This window comes from Mirounga leonina, unplaced genomic scaffold, assembly GCF_011800145.1.
Source record: "Mirounga leonina isolate KUSES-001 unplaced genomic scaffold, KU_Mleo_1.0 Mir_128, whole genome shotgun sequence".
In the NCBI taxonomy this organism is placed as follows: domain Eukaryota; kingdom Metazoa; phylum Chordata; class Mammalia; order Carnivora; family Phocidae; genus Mirounga; species Mirounga leonina.
The window spans coordinates 11,323,724-11,339,758 of NW_023270320.1; the positions used below are offsets into that span (position 1 = coordinate 11,323,724).

General features: G+C 36.8%; 1 protein-coding gene across 6 annotated transcripts in view; it reads right to left on the reverse strand.

The window, feature by feature from the left end:
- NRG1 (neuregulin 1) overlaps positions 1-16,035 on the reverse strand; it is a 1,093,773-nt gene that overhangs the window by 38,751 nt on the left and 1,038,987 nt on the right. For 2 of the 6 annotated variants that reach the window (XM_035004072.1, XM_035004074.1), the window contains exon 1: positions 1,480-1,519. The exons of the other annotated variants lie outside the window; for them this stretch is intronic. In XM_035004072.1, coding sequence (XP_034859963.1) covers positions 1,480-1,519 — 40 coding nt within the window. Of the gene's footprint in view, positions 1-1,479; positions 1,520-16,035 lie in introns of those variants that run through there. 6 annotated transcript variants of the gene reach the window in all.

Genomic DNA, 16,035 nt, shown 5'->3' on the forward strand with positions numbered 1-16,035 from the left:
TTCCTTCCTTCCTTCCTTCCTTCCTTCCTTCCTTCCTTCCTTCCTTCCTTCCTTCCTTCCTTCCTTCCTTCCTTCCTCCCTCCCTCCCTCCCTCCCTCCCTCCCTCCCTCCCTTCTACAATTCTTTAATGATTGCCTATTATGTGCAAGACATGAGGATAACAACTAGAGTTACTGGGGTTAAAAACTGTAAGACTGTGAACAATTCTTCCTAAAAGGAGACCTTTACAGATAAAATGCAGTGAAATGAGTACTGGAGTTAGCTGAGAAGATTCAGATCCAAAGCTCAATTTTACCAATTACTCTGATCCAGCTAACCTGCCTCAGTAAATTCAGCTGTAAAATGTGCTGTCACAGGGTTGTTGGGGAGTGTGATAAAATATTTTGTCAGTTGCAACACTGCATGCAAATATGATACTGTTACTATTATACTAGCGGTATAAATATGGAAAAAAGAAAAGCAAAAAACTTATCTGTCCAGACTCAGGAATTATATATAATCAAGCCTCAAATGTTCTTAGTATATTATTCTTCTACAAATTATGAAGAGAGATGGTCTAATTTGGAAAGGTAACCATTGCATGATTGCAAGGCATTAAGTACCTATCAATAATCTACTCTATTTTAATTGTATCATAACCACTTCTTAATAATTAATAACCACTAAAATTTGCCTATATATTAAACTGAAGGGAACAATTTGAAGTAAAAGAAAACTGTCTTAAACATGTGATTATTTTCAACTTCCAAGACCCATGCAATTCTTTAATATTTCTGACCAAAGTTCCAAGTAACTGAATCAAGTGTACTTATAATATTGTTATTATAACAGTTTCAGACTATAAAATATAAAAAAAATAGTGTGATGTTCACAGTATATAGGACATAGTATAAGCTGTTTATAATGTAACATTTTGGAAACCATACATTATTGCACACTTTTATAAATACACAATAAAAATCTGAGGACTAATGAAGTGTTCTCTGTTCATCACTAAGTATTTTCCCACAGAATCACACAGTATTTCCTGTAGAATGCCAGGCGCTTTCTGCTCAAGGAAGGCTGAAAAGAAAACAATGTTGGAAAGGATGGCTTACTTTCTTGCTTGTTTTAAGTGGTGTTTTCCTTATCAGAGAAGTAGACAGCACCAACAGAGCCGGGCCATTACACAAATGTAAATTGCTGATAAGAAGCCTCTCTATTCTTCTTTGACAATTAGCAGGGATTAGCAGGAGTGTACGGTATTTATCCTACCCCAAGGAGCCATCATTAGACCCTGTCCTCCCTGAGTGAAGGAGTCCTTACTAGCAGTTTTTAGGACAATTCTTAAGGATTTACTTGCAGGAAAATTAAACTAACTCTATGCAGTTTTCTCAATGAAATATACAAAGTTTAACAATTTTTATATTCTAATATGAAAATGTCAATCGCTACATTACAGGTTTTTTTCTTTTTCGTTCTTTCTTTTTAAAACCTTACCTGTGATATCTTCAATGGCTCTGTGTTTAGAAATCTGCATGCTTTTGTGCTCTTTGAACTCCCAGTTAAAAAAAAAAAATTCTGAAATTATTATTATTCTTGCTCGGAATACAGCTCCTTGTAATTAAGTGCTAGAAGCACTCTGAACTCCCACTGGGGGGAAAATGCTTATGTGGCTCCTGAAAGGAAAGCTTTGGAACAGAAGCTGAACAGAAAGAGCTGGGCCACCTAATGTAGCTTCTGTTGATGACTAGGGAATGAAGTGGGGGGGAGGGGGAGTCATTAGTTTTCCAAAGGAAAAGTCCAGAGCCTGACTCAGAAGTCCTGAAGCACTGTCATTCTGGGCTGGCCAGTTTTTCTGAGTAGTAATTCAATCCTCTGCTGAATGGCAAATAAATTCTTGAAGAGGAAAAAATGACAAGAGGCGATAAAAAACAAAAACAAAAACAGAAACAAAAACAAAAAACAACAACAAAAATACCCAACCCTGTGCTGGCTTGGAGGTTCCCAGAGCCAATACAGTGATTTAAAGTAGCATACCATTTCCTTGGCCTCTCCTCTACTGAACTCTACTAAGGAACAAAAAGGGAAGCCAGAGAAGAAGCGTCATGAGACCATAAATGAAACCAGAACTTTCTGAAGTAGAATTAGGGCATCTTGCTTCATGGACCCACGAACTTACAGCTGATAAGCTAGAAATGCTTAGAGGTTTGCAGACTACCCACAAGGGAAGAGTTTGTCTAAAGAACAAGTTGGCACCAAGGGCCAATGGAAATTAGCTTCCGCATCATTTAAACACACACAGAATGGTGGAGAAGAAACAACTTTAGCATATCTTATAGTTTATCCCATATTTAAAAAGAGGGTACAAATCATCTCAAAAGAATAGTCCTATGGTCTTTAATAAAATACCTCTAGCAAAGAATTCAGAGGTGCGCAGGGGAAGGCTGCCCAAGGTCACACAAGTGAATTAAGAAATGCTTGCTTTCTGTTTTGTTAAATGTATATTGTGGCTTAAGTAGGTTAATAAGATTGCCTTTAATTCCTCTCTGTCTTACAAACTCTCTGGGCAGACCCTATTATTTCTTCCTTCTTCAGCAGAATGAAAAGTGACCTTTGGGTGTTTCTCCTCATAAAACAAAATTATAATTTTTGTTGTAACACTGATCTCATTTGTAGCTAAACAGAAAGCAGATTCTAAGTTCCCAGCAGTTTGCTGAGCAAATGATTTGGTGTCACTAGATAGTGTTATCCTTAGAAAAATAAAATTGTCAAGAAAGGTTATTTTCAAACATACAAGTTGCTATCTTTTTTTCCTTTTCTCCGACAGTGCATTTGACTCATGATACAATGTAATCACAGTCTACTACTTCTTAGAGCAACATCACAATGACAAATACTTTATAGGATGTCAGAGATTTTGTAAAGAAGAGGTAGAGGGAGTCTCTTCCCACAGTGGACCATTGGCTGGTTGGAGCTACAAGAGAGCTACATTTTCTTCCTTACAAAGCCAATAATCTTACCTTAGCTAACAAGTCAACTCCAGAAATACAGTTTGGGTATATACTTTCTACTAATCACTCAGTGTTATTTAAGTATAAAATTTCCAAAGCCAGGAGCTGACAAACTTTCAAGCTGTCCCTTGAATCTTTTCCCATCAAGACACTATTCTAAAGGAGTCAAATCCATCTAGCCTGAAAGCAAATAGTAGCAGTCCATTTGACTGGCTTAATTTGATACCTCTGTAGATCTCCTCAGGCTAAATGCAGAAGGTACATTGTTAACTACACACTGCATTTTCTACCAGTATCAATTTAGTTGGGAAAAGGTCATGTCAATGTAGAAAATGTTAACCTGTCAATTTGAAAATTAGTCAAAAGTTTTGAACACCAAACAAATCAAAACAGAGAAGACTGATCAAGGATTCAGTTATTCAGCAAGCTGCTGAAATTACCATGTGACATTTAATGACATAGGTTAATTTATTCATCAACTAAAATACATTTAGAAATGAAAGTAGATGAAAGGTCAGAAGATAGAAACTAGGAGGCAAATTCATTTATCTTATTCAACAAATCCAAAAAATCATGGCATATCAGACAATAAAAGCCATATAGTCATTTCAATAGATCTTGAATCAACATTTGATGAGGTTAACCATCAATTTCCATAAGACTATCAAGTATTGTCCCCCAAATCAAACCTGAATTTTAATCAGGCATCCACATACAGTTACTAATTTGCAGCAAGTACACAGGTCAGAGAAACACAATAAAAGACACACCATGGCATATAATCAGCAAAACCCAGACCATGGAGAACTCTTCTGGGGAAATCACCCAGCTTTTTCAAAACACAACTAAAGGAGGATAAACAGACAAAGAGAGCTAGATTTAGAGACAGGCCAAGAGGATGAAAGAAAGAAAAATCCAAAACAGAGACATTTAAAAGAGAGTTAAGAGACATATAAACCACTCACCTTGCATCACACTTGGATCCAGATTCAAACAGTTTTAAATGTATGATATTTATAAGAGGAAATCTGATCACTGATTAGATCATTACTATTTCTATGGGGTTATCATTAATTTGTGGGTGTCAAATGTACTGTGGTTATATTTAAAAACAGTCCTTAGCTTTTAGAGATGCATACTGAAATGTGTATATATTCAATGATAACATGTCTGGAATTTGCTTCAAAATAGTAAGAGGGAAGGGAAGTAAGTTCGATCAAGATGAAAAAACCACCACCACCACCCAGTAATTGCTGAAGTGGATGATGGCTACATGGAGATTCATTATTCATTGTTTCCTGTACTTTCATATGTTTAGTATACATGCTTATATGTGCATTATATGTTTAAAGATACATTTATGTATGTTTAAAATTACAAATGCAAAAAATACCAATTTCAGGCTTTTCAATACATGTCTTGATAAAGTAGAATCAGAATGATACTCTCTATTGCTGAAAAAGATCGACTTTTAGCAAACAACTTATATCATACTTAACACTGAGACTCTGGGAGAGCTTTCCATTAATGTAAAGATCAAGCTAAGTATGTTGACTGCCAATGCTATTATTTAACATCACTCTGAAAGTTCTAACCAATGCGATACACAAAGAATAAAAAACAAAACAAAACTGTAGTAGAACTGTAGGACATGAGAAGATGAAATAATCATTATTCTGGAGTCACTGGTAAAGTGAAAGGGTTGCAGCCAAGACTCTAGGACTGATGCATTTCCTTTTTTTTTTTTTTTTCAAAGGATTTCATTTGTTTGAGAGAGAGAGAGTGAGCACAAGCAGGGGGAGCAGGAGAGGGAGAAGTAGGCCTTCTGCTGAGCAGGGAGCCCAATGCGGGGCTCAATCCCAGGACCCTGGGATCATGACCTCAGACAAAGGCAGATGCTTAACCGACTGAGCCACCCAGGTGCCCCAGGACTGATGCTTTTCTAATCTGACTATACCATATGTCTGTTGATATGAAAGAACCCATTAAGAATAAAGAGAATCACAGTTGGCCTAAAGTTACAAGTTACACAGATGCTCAAGGCAGTAAGCTTCCTAGAAGTTACGGAAGCACCTTCATGACAGCAACTGATTTCTGACAAAAGTTCTAAGAAATCTCAATTTTCAATGTTTTGCGTAACGGAGCCTCCATAAAAGTGTAGAAAAGACAGGCTCTGGGCAAAGCAGACACAGTCTTCCAAGTGTTTCTGGTTTGAGCCAGGTCCTTTTGATGAGTGGTCTGGAATACAAGAAGGCTGGATGATAGTCTTTAGGTGGCACCCGGGCAGCTTTAAACCCCCAGCTGCACGTTGCTACACACCATTTAGCCAAATTCCTGCCATTCTGCGTTTGGGTGATGGCTGTGGACATCAATAGCCAGATTCTGTTTCTATAAGCACCACATTTTCCTCACTCAGGTTAAAGGCTGCTGCACATAAAGGAATTAAGCAGTGAGAGCATGTTTGAACATATGAATCTTGCTCTGTAACACTTGGCTAATTTCAGTCCATATATTTTCTCAAACTCCCAGGAGTGCCTTGTTTCCAGGTTTGTGATCAGAATAGCCGAACAGCCCTCCCTGTAACATGATGCGTTACATGTGTAGCTGCAGTGTTTAGGTTCCCAGCACAAATTCTACATAACCAAATATCACATGGATATCTAACATTTTTCAACACCACTATTGTTGTTCATACATGACTGATCTGAACCGGAATAAAGCGAGGTTTCCAAAAACACGTAACTTCAAATGCTTCATCTTAAAAAAAAAAAAAATTGCTGCCCTCCTCCTCCCCCTCCCCCCGCAAAGGACTAGCTGGTCCCATAATATTTAGTTCATAGCAGGTCTTGTTTCTCTAAAGAGCATATATTTTTTAGGTTACAGTTGGAGGCCATGGGGGAGGTAATACTACCAGCAAAGCCTATGCTTTTATAGAAACTGGGCCAAAATGATAAATTAGCCCTGACTCCATTATGCCTAAAGAAGCTTTCCCTTAAAGCCTTGGTGTTTTTGTTTTGTTTTGTTTTTAATTTCTGGGCCTCTACCCTCAAACCCAACAAGCACCCGTTTTTCTACTGTTGGCGCTGATTGTTGTTGTTCAACGGGAGGTTAACAGACAGGTGTGCGCGTTGAACTCTTTTTCCAACGTGCACAATTATTTCTAAAAAAGCCTGGGGCCATGTGTTTAGTGTCTTACGATCATCATCCGGCCTAGCTGTTATATATATGTATGTATATGTATACATCATTTGGTTGTTGGAAAAACTCAGTGGAAATCATCCTGCTTATAGTAAAACCGAAAAAGGGCACGTTGAAGCACGTATAAAAAAAAAGCAGAGTAGAGGTCAGGGTTTTATCTAGGCTTGCCTAGCTCCTTCCCTGCACTGCCAGAAACAGGGAATTTTAAGGTCCACACACAGGATCTTAGTTATAATTTATTAGCTTTTCTTGGTGGTGATACATCTATCTGTGTATATGGACTAATAAAACACTTCCATCTCCTGGAGCTATAATAAATTCAGAATGGCTGAGGTCTTCCCCCTTTTATTTTATTTTTTTTAAGATTTTTTAATTTATTCATTGAGAGCGAGGGAGAGCGAGAGCAAGAGCAGGGGAGAGCGGCAGAAGGAGAGGGAGAAGCAGATTCCCCACTAAGCGGGGAGCAGGGCTCGATCCCAGGACCCTGGCATCATGAACTGAGCCTGAAGGCAGAAGCTTAACTGACTGCGCCACCCAGGTGCCCGACCTTCCCCCTTTTAAAACATAAACCATTTCTGTAGATGCTGCAGGTGGGTGACTAATTCAGATCTTTGTTCTTTCCATTCGTTACTAAGGTGCTTCACACCCAAACACTGACCAGGAAAATAGCTCAAAGCAGGGAATCATGGCTGTTTAGTACACCAGCTGGAAGGGAACCATGGCCCTGTAAGACCACCTATACAACTCCAGGCAGGCAAAACCAGATCCTAAACCAGGTCCACTTTGCCAATTCAATCCCTCACATTCCCATACAATTCCTGGAGAAGAGTCAAACGTCTTCAGCTGAGATCTGTCATTTCTCCAAAAGCTTTCAAGAAGTCCAACACTTTGCAATACTAAATGGTATGTCTAGTAGGAGTCTGCCTTGCTAGTTCTGCTCAAATAGGCATTGCTAATACCTAGTGAGTAGTGAATTTTCCAGTTCAGTAACTATAGAATCCAGTGACTACCGTAAGGAGGAGACATGTGCAGGGTTAGTTATGCTTCTGAACCCCACTGAGGGAGAGCTAACAGACGACACACAACTTCTGGTTATATTTCTAAGCACAAAACAAAGCCTTACCAGGCCAAAGAGATCTTGTTAAGGAGGAGGAACCAGACCTCTGACCTTATTCTTTATAAAGGCCTGTTTTATTCATGGCTTTCTCCTTAAGAAATCCTTACCTCTGAAGAATTTTGAAATAGAAAACACTTTCATTAAAAGAGAGAATTTTTCTTCATGACACACCTGCTCAGTCCCCGGGATGTTAACTGTCTCTGAACAGAGATCAGTCACAGGCAGAGCGCTTTTCTGTTGTGAGGCACCCTTCTCCTTGTACCTTAACGCCTAATGTTATATTAAATGACTCTAGTACTTAAACTTTTCTCAAGGACTGAAGAACTCAGAGAAGTGAGTCACTGTTCTACAGAGACCACCCAAGTCCCTGGAATTAAACGTTGATAATATAAATGGATCTTAATCAGCAGACAGATGTTAAGAATTCAGTGAGCCTTCATTAAGGTATCCCATGATTTTTTCCCTGGTTTTGTTTCCTAGGCTTTTGTTTGTTTTTAAGTCTAATTAATTAATATTATATGTTAATTCATGAGTTACCTAACTACTAGACTATAAGATTATTCTTGAAAACTTTCTAAGTTCAATTTTACCCTTTGTCAAATTCAAGCCTCCAAATACCAGCTTGCCGCTTTGTTTGCCTGTTTTCGTTTTTTATTTATATGTTTATTTGTCTTCAGGATTTGAAGACCATTTTATCTGTGAATTATTTTAGTTGTAAATGATGAATTGTTCAAAGGTGAACAAACAGAACACATGGACGAACAGATGGAAATTATAAATGAAAACACGATGTCAAAATATTTCTTCTAAAGTCAGAACTAGGCATTGGTAAACCCACAGTAATATCCACAAAAAATGCTGGCTACATATATTTAAAAAAAAAAAAATCTTGTCCATGCACGTCAGAAAGTAAGCAGAAAGTAGTCAAATGGTGGGTGTAGGGGGCAAAGGAAGGATGTTGGGTCTGTGAAATCTTAGTACTTCTTGGAACCTTAAGAGTCCATATGAAGTTCAATTCAATTAGGAAGGTCTGAGATGCCAGTTTTGTGATGTAAATAAGGCTGTAATATGCCTCATGGATTAAATTTAGGTGATTGCAGGAGGGTTCATTCTAACTGGAGAACTTTCGATGCTCAAGGTGGTTACTTTCCTCCATCTCTCTTTCTTCCTGTTGAATGGACCAAATTCCTTGGGCCGATGGGCTGGAAAACTACAATTTATCGTAAAGTCTAGCTTCCAATCCTAACGTGAAGTTAGAGTTTCCTACATAGACCTATGATCATATCAACATGGTAATAAGGAAACCTGTAGAAACTAAAAAAGTCTAGTGACCTGTAATCTGTTAAATGGGCAGGGTGATCTATTAAATGCAGAATCACATTCTGGCAACAGGTAAAGTAAGTATATAGGTGGAGGTAAAAAGAGAAAAGGTGAATGAGCTAGGAACTGAGTCATGGTCTTCTGATTTATGGGAACAGTGCTCCATGCTCTAGACAACACTGATGACCATTTCAGCAACTCTGTGAAAGAAGATATGAAAGATCCAATTCTGGAGATAATGAATATTTCTGATTTATTAAAAATTTTGCTCTATTTTAGAAGAAACTCTGACTAGGCATAGCATGAGGTCAGAACAAAGTTCTGACTGCTCTTAGGTCATAGAACCATAGGGGCAGAAGTCCAGACAGATTAAATCTTTCACTATCGTAAGTGATTATAAGAAAGACTGGGGATGGCACTAAAGTCTTAGCTGTAACTACCCTCAAATGGTCAGGTGCATTTTATAATCAAAATAACAAAGAGAATAGCCTCCATGCTCAGCTAAATCTGATGACTTAATAAGGTAAAATGACATGTTCAAAGTGAGATGAGAAGTAATCATTTTAAGAGGTTGACATGGATTGGTACTGATTCCAAATATAGAACTTGTCCCTAGGTGTACTTTAAAATAGGAGGCAAGTGCTTTAAAAATTATTCCAAAGTTGAAGAACATTCACAGTTGCTGCTAACAAGGCAAAGCATGTTTAAGTTCCCTGTCATGCTTCTCTCATCCCCAACCCCCAACCCCTTTTGTCTAGGTAATCCCTTTTTGACTTAAGGTAATTTTTAAGACAGGTAAGGACACGAAAAACAGAGAGAGAAGACATTTTATGATTGCAGACACGGAAGAGTTCTCTGGGTATCTTCCTCTTTTTTTTTTTTTTTAAGACTTTATTTATTTTAGAGACAGAGAGCATGAGGAATTGGGGGAGGGGCAGAGGGAGAGAGAGAATCTCAAGCAGACTCCCTGCTGAGCGCAGAGCCCAATGCAGAAGCTTGAGCTCACCACCCTGAGATCATGACCTGAATTGAAACCAAGAGTCGGACACTTAACCTACTGAGCCACCCAGGTACCCTAGCATCTTCCTCTTTATGCCATAAAAACTATTTTCTCTAGTAATCTTGTCTTCTGAAATAAAATTATATTCATCTAGCCCAGCACGTATTTGGCATTGATAATGTCTGCTATAAATGGTAACGTCATGTTTTTTCCTTCTTTTCCCTTTCTTCTCTTTCTTTCTTTCTTTCTTTCTTTCTTTCTTTCTTTCTTTCTTTCTTTCTTTCTTTCTTTCTTCTTTCTTTCTCTTTCTTTCTTTCTTTCTTTCTTTCTTTCTTTCTTTCTTTCTTTCTTTCTTTCTTTCTTTCTTTTTCTTCTTCCTTCCTTCCTTCCTTCCTTCCTTCCTTCCTTCCTTCCTTCCTCTTTCCTTCCTCCCTCCGTCCCTTCCTCCCTCCCTCCCTTCTTTTGGAGAATAAATGAATGCTGAAGAAACAACTTATCTGTATGGTAAAGGCAATACAATTTCCAGCAAAGAACAAGAAGACTGATGTTCTTTAAATATCTGTAGTTGGCCAGATATTCTAGTCCTGTAGCAGTAACAATAACCCTAAGAAATAGGTAAACTTTTACTCTTTTCACACAGCTAAAAGAGGATGAGCTGCAAGCCTGTGTTCTCAGGATAACACATAATGTGGACAGGGATTCCAAGGCAGGTTGACTTCGAGGCCCAGCCCAGTGAAGCATCCTATTTCATGGGTCTTTCATTCTATGACTGCATATCTGAACTTGTAGTTAAAAATAAACAGACAACAAAAACAACATCTTTTCCACAGGCTATTAGAGAAGCCCTGTTCTGCCACCTTCCAGAAAGCATTACTTTCTGAGTATTTCCCTGTGTTTGTAAACTGTATGTCACGGAATGAGACTTAAAATGTTACTTTTAGATTATGCATTCTTAGCAGAAGACAGGAGGCTACTGCTGTTCAAATCAATGTTTTTTAGTCTTAAACTCAGGGGAAAAATGCTCAGTCCACATTATCTAGGATCCTATTGTCTGTTTCAGAATAAAACGGTTATCTTTTCTGTTAAGCTTTGCTAAGAACTAGAAAACTAAACCAATCCTAAGTGGTTTAGTATACATTTGGAAAGTTATCAGAAATTCAATTTTGTGGAGCACCTAGCTGGCTCAGTCGGTGGTGGAGCATGTGACTCTTGATCTTGGGGTTTTAAGTTCGAGCCCCACGTTGGGTGTAGAGATTACTTAAACATAAAATCTTAAAAAAAAAAATTTGATTTTGTGCAACAATACTACAACAATTAATTTCCATTCAATTGATCCCCATTTTCCTTTTCAAAATTATTTTTAAGAAAATTATTTAATTTTCATTTATTAATAATTTCAAAGTTAGAAAAAACTACCTCATTTATTTCTTTTTTTTTTAAAGATTTTATTTATTTATCTGAGAGAGAGAATGAGAGAGAGAGAGCACATGAGAGGGGGGAGGGTCAGAGGGAGAAGCAGACTCCCCGCCGAGCAGGGAGCCCGATGCAGGACTCGATCCCGGGATTCCAGGATCATGACCTGAGCCAAAGGCAGTCGCTTAACCAACTGAGCCACCCAGGCGCCCCTCATTTATTTCTTTATGAAGCTTAACGTAAGAGAAATTGTGCATGTACATATTATAAATGCACTTACAAATATAAATATGCTGAGTTATACACATCACCGGGGAGCTATGGCAGCAGGAACTATTCCAAACAAAATGCTAAATTTAGTTATGATGCCTGCACAATATTTAATATTTGCATAAGATCTGTGACTGACCTCAATGCAATATTAATATCACTAGATCCTTTAAAAGCGGATTGTACTCAGCAAATAGGGAGGAAAGAAAAAAAAAAGGTGTATCTATAAGAGATGCAGATAAATTATATATAATGAAAAATGGTCTCCAGTGACACTTGAAATTAGGCTCATTTTGTTGACTGCTAATTTTTCTTTAACCTCATTTTCATATGACATAATCACCGACAAGAAGTTTTTTTAATTTTTTTTTCACCTACAAGAAGGTTTTAAAAATTGGTCCTGTGGTAGCATCCCTAATTGGAAGTCCTGACAATCAAGTAATTTAAATGAGCAACTCATACGGAAATGGACTATTCCAATTAGCTCACATAAGCCAGCTTTCTTTTCTCTTGGTTAGGTTACATGTAAGGATCATCTCATCAGACCTTGATTACCATACCCGGCCCTAAGAAAACTAATGCAACAAATCAGAGAGTAGCAGACATCATTAAAGTGTTGACTAATGGCAGATGACTGCAAAATTGGGATAAGAATGCATACTATAGAGTTGAGTTGCTTCATTTTCATTAGCCTCTGTTTAGTAATTCAGCAGATTTTTTTTTTTTTTTCCTAATTTTTTTCTTCAGTTGACTGTGCCTAGTCTTTACTTATTTAAAGCCTGAAATATTGCAGGGTAAGTCACAGATTTGTTCAAAATAAGTTCAAGCTTTGGAAGAATTGTGAGAACCCCAGAATTTTACATTTCTCTCTGCAGTAAGATAAGTCAACTGAGGCACACAGCAAAGCTATGATACAGTTTTTTCAAACTGCCAGTGTGTAAGAGACACGACTAAGACATTGAACTCTGTACTTTCAAATGCTCCATTAACATTTTTAGCTGAGCATCCTTTGTTTCCTAAAAATAAGCAGTCAATGTTGAGCAGAAATGTCAAGAAATCAATAAAAAGTAATCAGGAAGAGTGTTCAGTGTCCTTGAGAAAAACTCTGAGGGCAGAAAGGGAAGCTTGGGCACAGCGGACAGTTAACATTCCTATGTTTTTTTCCATAATAAAAAGGAAAAGCAATATGTTAAATTACTTTATTTAAAAAAAACCCACGTAAGTGTCAAATGTCACCCTGGACCATACTGCAGTTAACGGGGTTGCTTTCTGTTATAAAAATCCACAACCGAAAGCTGCCGTAAAAAACTGACTCCTATATGCAGGGTTAGATACATCTACGTGTGATAACAAGCAACAGAGAAGAACCTCATGTTAACACTTAGTTGCTTTAGCTCACTATTTCTATCACCTCTGAGGGAACATTCTGAGGGAAAGGAAATAACAATTACTGAGTGACTTCGATGTGTTAGGGAAAAACTACACACGACCCCATAAAGCTCTCAGAAGAACCTGTAAATTCTGTATTTGTTCTCCCACTTAGAAAGTAAATAAAGTCTGGGGCACCTGGGTGGCTCAGTTGGTTGAGCATCTGATTTCGGCTCAAGTCATGATCGCAGGGTCGTGAGATCGAGCCCTGTGTCCTCCATGCTCAGCCCTGAGTCTGCTTGAGATTCTTTCTTCCTCCCTCTCCCTCTGACCCTACCCCACCATGCTTCCTTGCTCTTTCTCTCTCTCTCTCTAAAATAAATAAATCTTAAAAAAAAACAAGTAAATAAAGTCTCAGAGAGAGTAAGGAGTTTGCCAAGGTCCTACAGATAAAAAACTGCAGTTAAGATTCAAACTCAGATCTCTGATTTTCAAGTCCCTGTGCCTCTAAGACATCACTCAAGTATTTTGCGTATCTTCAGTGGTGGTTCTTAACTATTTTTGAGGGCCACGGACTCCTTTCAGAATCTGGGGAATGCTATGGATTTTTGTTTATGTCTGCAAATAAAAACCTGGCATACAATATTGGGGTTTCATGGACCCCCCCTCCCCCACCGCTCCTCTGAAGCCAATTCAGTTATTCCACAGATCTCCAGTTAAGAATTCTTGGTATGAGGTCTGAGTCTAAAAGACCTTTAATTTCTTCTATAATTCAGAATACTCAATTATCATCATTCCACTAGAGATAAGAGAAAAAGCTGTTCCTGTCTATTCATTATTTTTACTTACTTTGTTTCAAAGGCCTTTCTCATTAATCTGTGTTAACTATATTAGAAGCAAATGTAAAAACATTTAAAATATCTCCAAAATTATAGCAGATCAAGATAAAAGTACAAATTAAGAAATGAAAGCTTATTTAGGATTTTTTTTTTGGTATAATGTAAGTATAATAAAGGTGATTTAACCTTTTGGACTTTATTACAAGTAATGCCACTCTATTATACAGATTACCTATGATAATGAAAGAATATTTTATTTAAAAGGTGCCCCCACACAGAAGACATGAACAGACATCTTTCCAAAGAAGACATACAGATGGCCAACAGACACGTGAAAAGATGCTCAATACCACTCAGCATCAGGGAAATGCAAATCAAAACTACAATGAGCTATCACCTCAAACCTGTCAGAATGGCTAAAATCAAAAACATAAGAAACAACAAATGTTGGTGAGGATGTGGAGAAAAAGGAATCCTTGTGCACTGTTGGTAGGAATGCAAATTAAAAATAGAATTACCATAGGATCCAGTAATTCCACTATTGAGTATTTACCCAAAGAACGCAAAAACACTAATTTGAAAAGATATATGGATCCCTATGTTTCTAGCAGCATTATTTACAATAGCCAAATTATAGAAGCAGCCCAAGTGTCCAATGACAGATAATGGATAAGGAAAATGTGGCATATATAGAACAAAATATTACTTAGCCATGAAAAAGGATGAAATCTTGCCATTTGCAACATGGATGGATCTAGACAGTATAATGCTAAGTGAAATAAGTCAGTCAGAGAAAGATAAATACCTTATGATTTCACTCATATGTGGAATTTAAGAAACAAAACAAAGGAAAAAAAGAGAAAAACCAAAAAACCAGACTCTTAACCACAGAGAAAAACTTACGGTTACCAGAGGGGATGGGGGAAATAGGTGAAGGGGATGAAGCGCACACTTATCATGATGAGCACTGAATCATATATAGAACTGCTGAATCACTATATTGCACACCTGAAACTAATAAAACACTGTATGTTAACTACAAGGAAATTTAGGAAAAAGAGAAACTTAAAAAATAAATAAAATAAAACAAGGTGCCCTCACAATTTAAAAAAACACTTTGTACCTATGATTTTAGAAGTTGGTGGTGGGGGAGGGGGACTGGGAGGAAGAGGATCTCCAACGTTTTCCTTTTTATTGAAAGAAAAAAAATATTAATAGTCTTAGATATTCTTGCTGTTAAGCCTGGACTAGCATTATTTAATACAGAAACCTAATTTTCTGAAAGGTGGCTGCAGCAACAACTTATTTTAACAAAAATCCACATTCCTTCTAAAAGAAACAAAACACAAATACCATGAACCTTGTAGACATATTTTTAATTCATGTGTCTTTGTATTGCATAGCTTCATAATGCCACGGGGTTGTCCTCAAATCTTTTTTATAATTTTTAATGGAAAATTCAAAGTTGAATTACTTTAATATTTAGTATAGAAATCCACTGATAACAATTTTAAATATTGTTGGCCATGAAATTTAGCCTAGGACAGTATTATTACTTATTTTAGGTAATATTTTGTTACTGCTACTAATCAATATAAATATAACAATGCATGTTTATTTTATAGAAATAGAATGACAAGTCTGCTGTATCAAATAATTGGTTATAAATTACTCTAGTTAATTGAATTAAAAGAACCATTTATCAAGTAATGAATAAGTGTTGCATCCAAGCACAAAAAACCCTCTCCTTTAAAATGCATTGCTTATTATGTTTTTAGAATTTTCAAATAATCTTTAGAATAAAAGAAATAAACTGGTTTCACAATAGGACTTTGTAAGCTTACTAAATAATTGAAATTATGTTAACTTTGATAATAGCTAAATAGTATTTATCTTCAAAGAAACAAAAAAGATTTATTTCTAAAGCCTTCTTTTGTTGAAATCCTATTCTAAAGGATTAATTTTGACTATGAGTTTTAATGACCAACTGAATCAAATTATGTAAGACTAACATTTGATGAAATATTATTTGAGAAAATCCAAAAAAAAAAAACCCACTAATCCTTCCTTACAATTTCAATGTCCAGGTCTGAAGAACCACTGCAAAGGAATTTTTTAAAACCTTTTTGAGGATCTGCAACATTTGTCATAATTATAGACTAATATTCTTAAGTGAAAATGGTCAAATTTTTCTTAAATTATTATTATTGTATAACTCTGTGACCTTGGGAAATGATATACACAGCCACATCTAAACATACACACTTAAAGATTTTAATTTTCAGGTTTAACTCAGAAAAAGCAAATTGGCCATCATATGCATCGAAGTCTTTTTCCAGACACTATGCCAAAGTGAGTCCATTTGATTTGCTCTGTGGCATATCACAGTGTCTCAGATAAAATAGGACAGTTCTATACGTCTTTTCTTGTTTGTCTACTCATTTCCTTACCAGTCCAATTTATCTAGTAGTAGAAAGATAAACTATTCAAATACATCTATGCCTAGGTATGGATCTA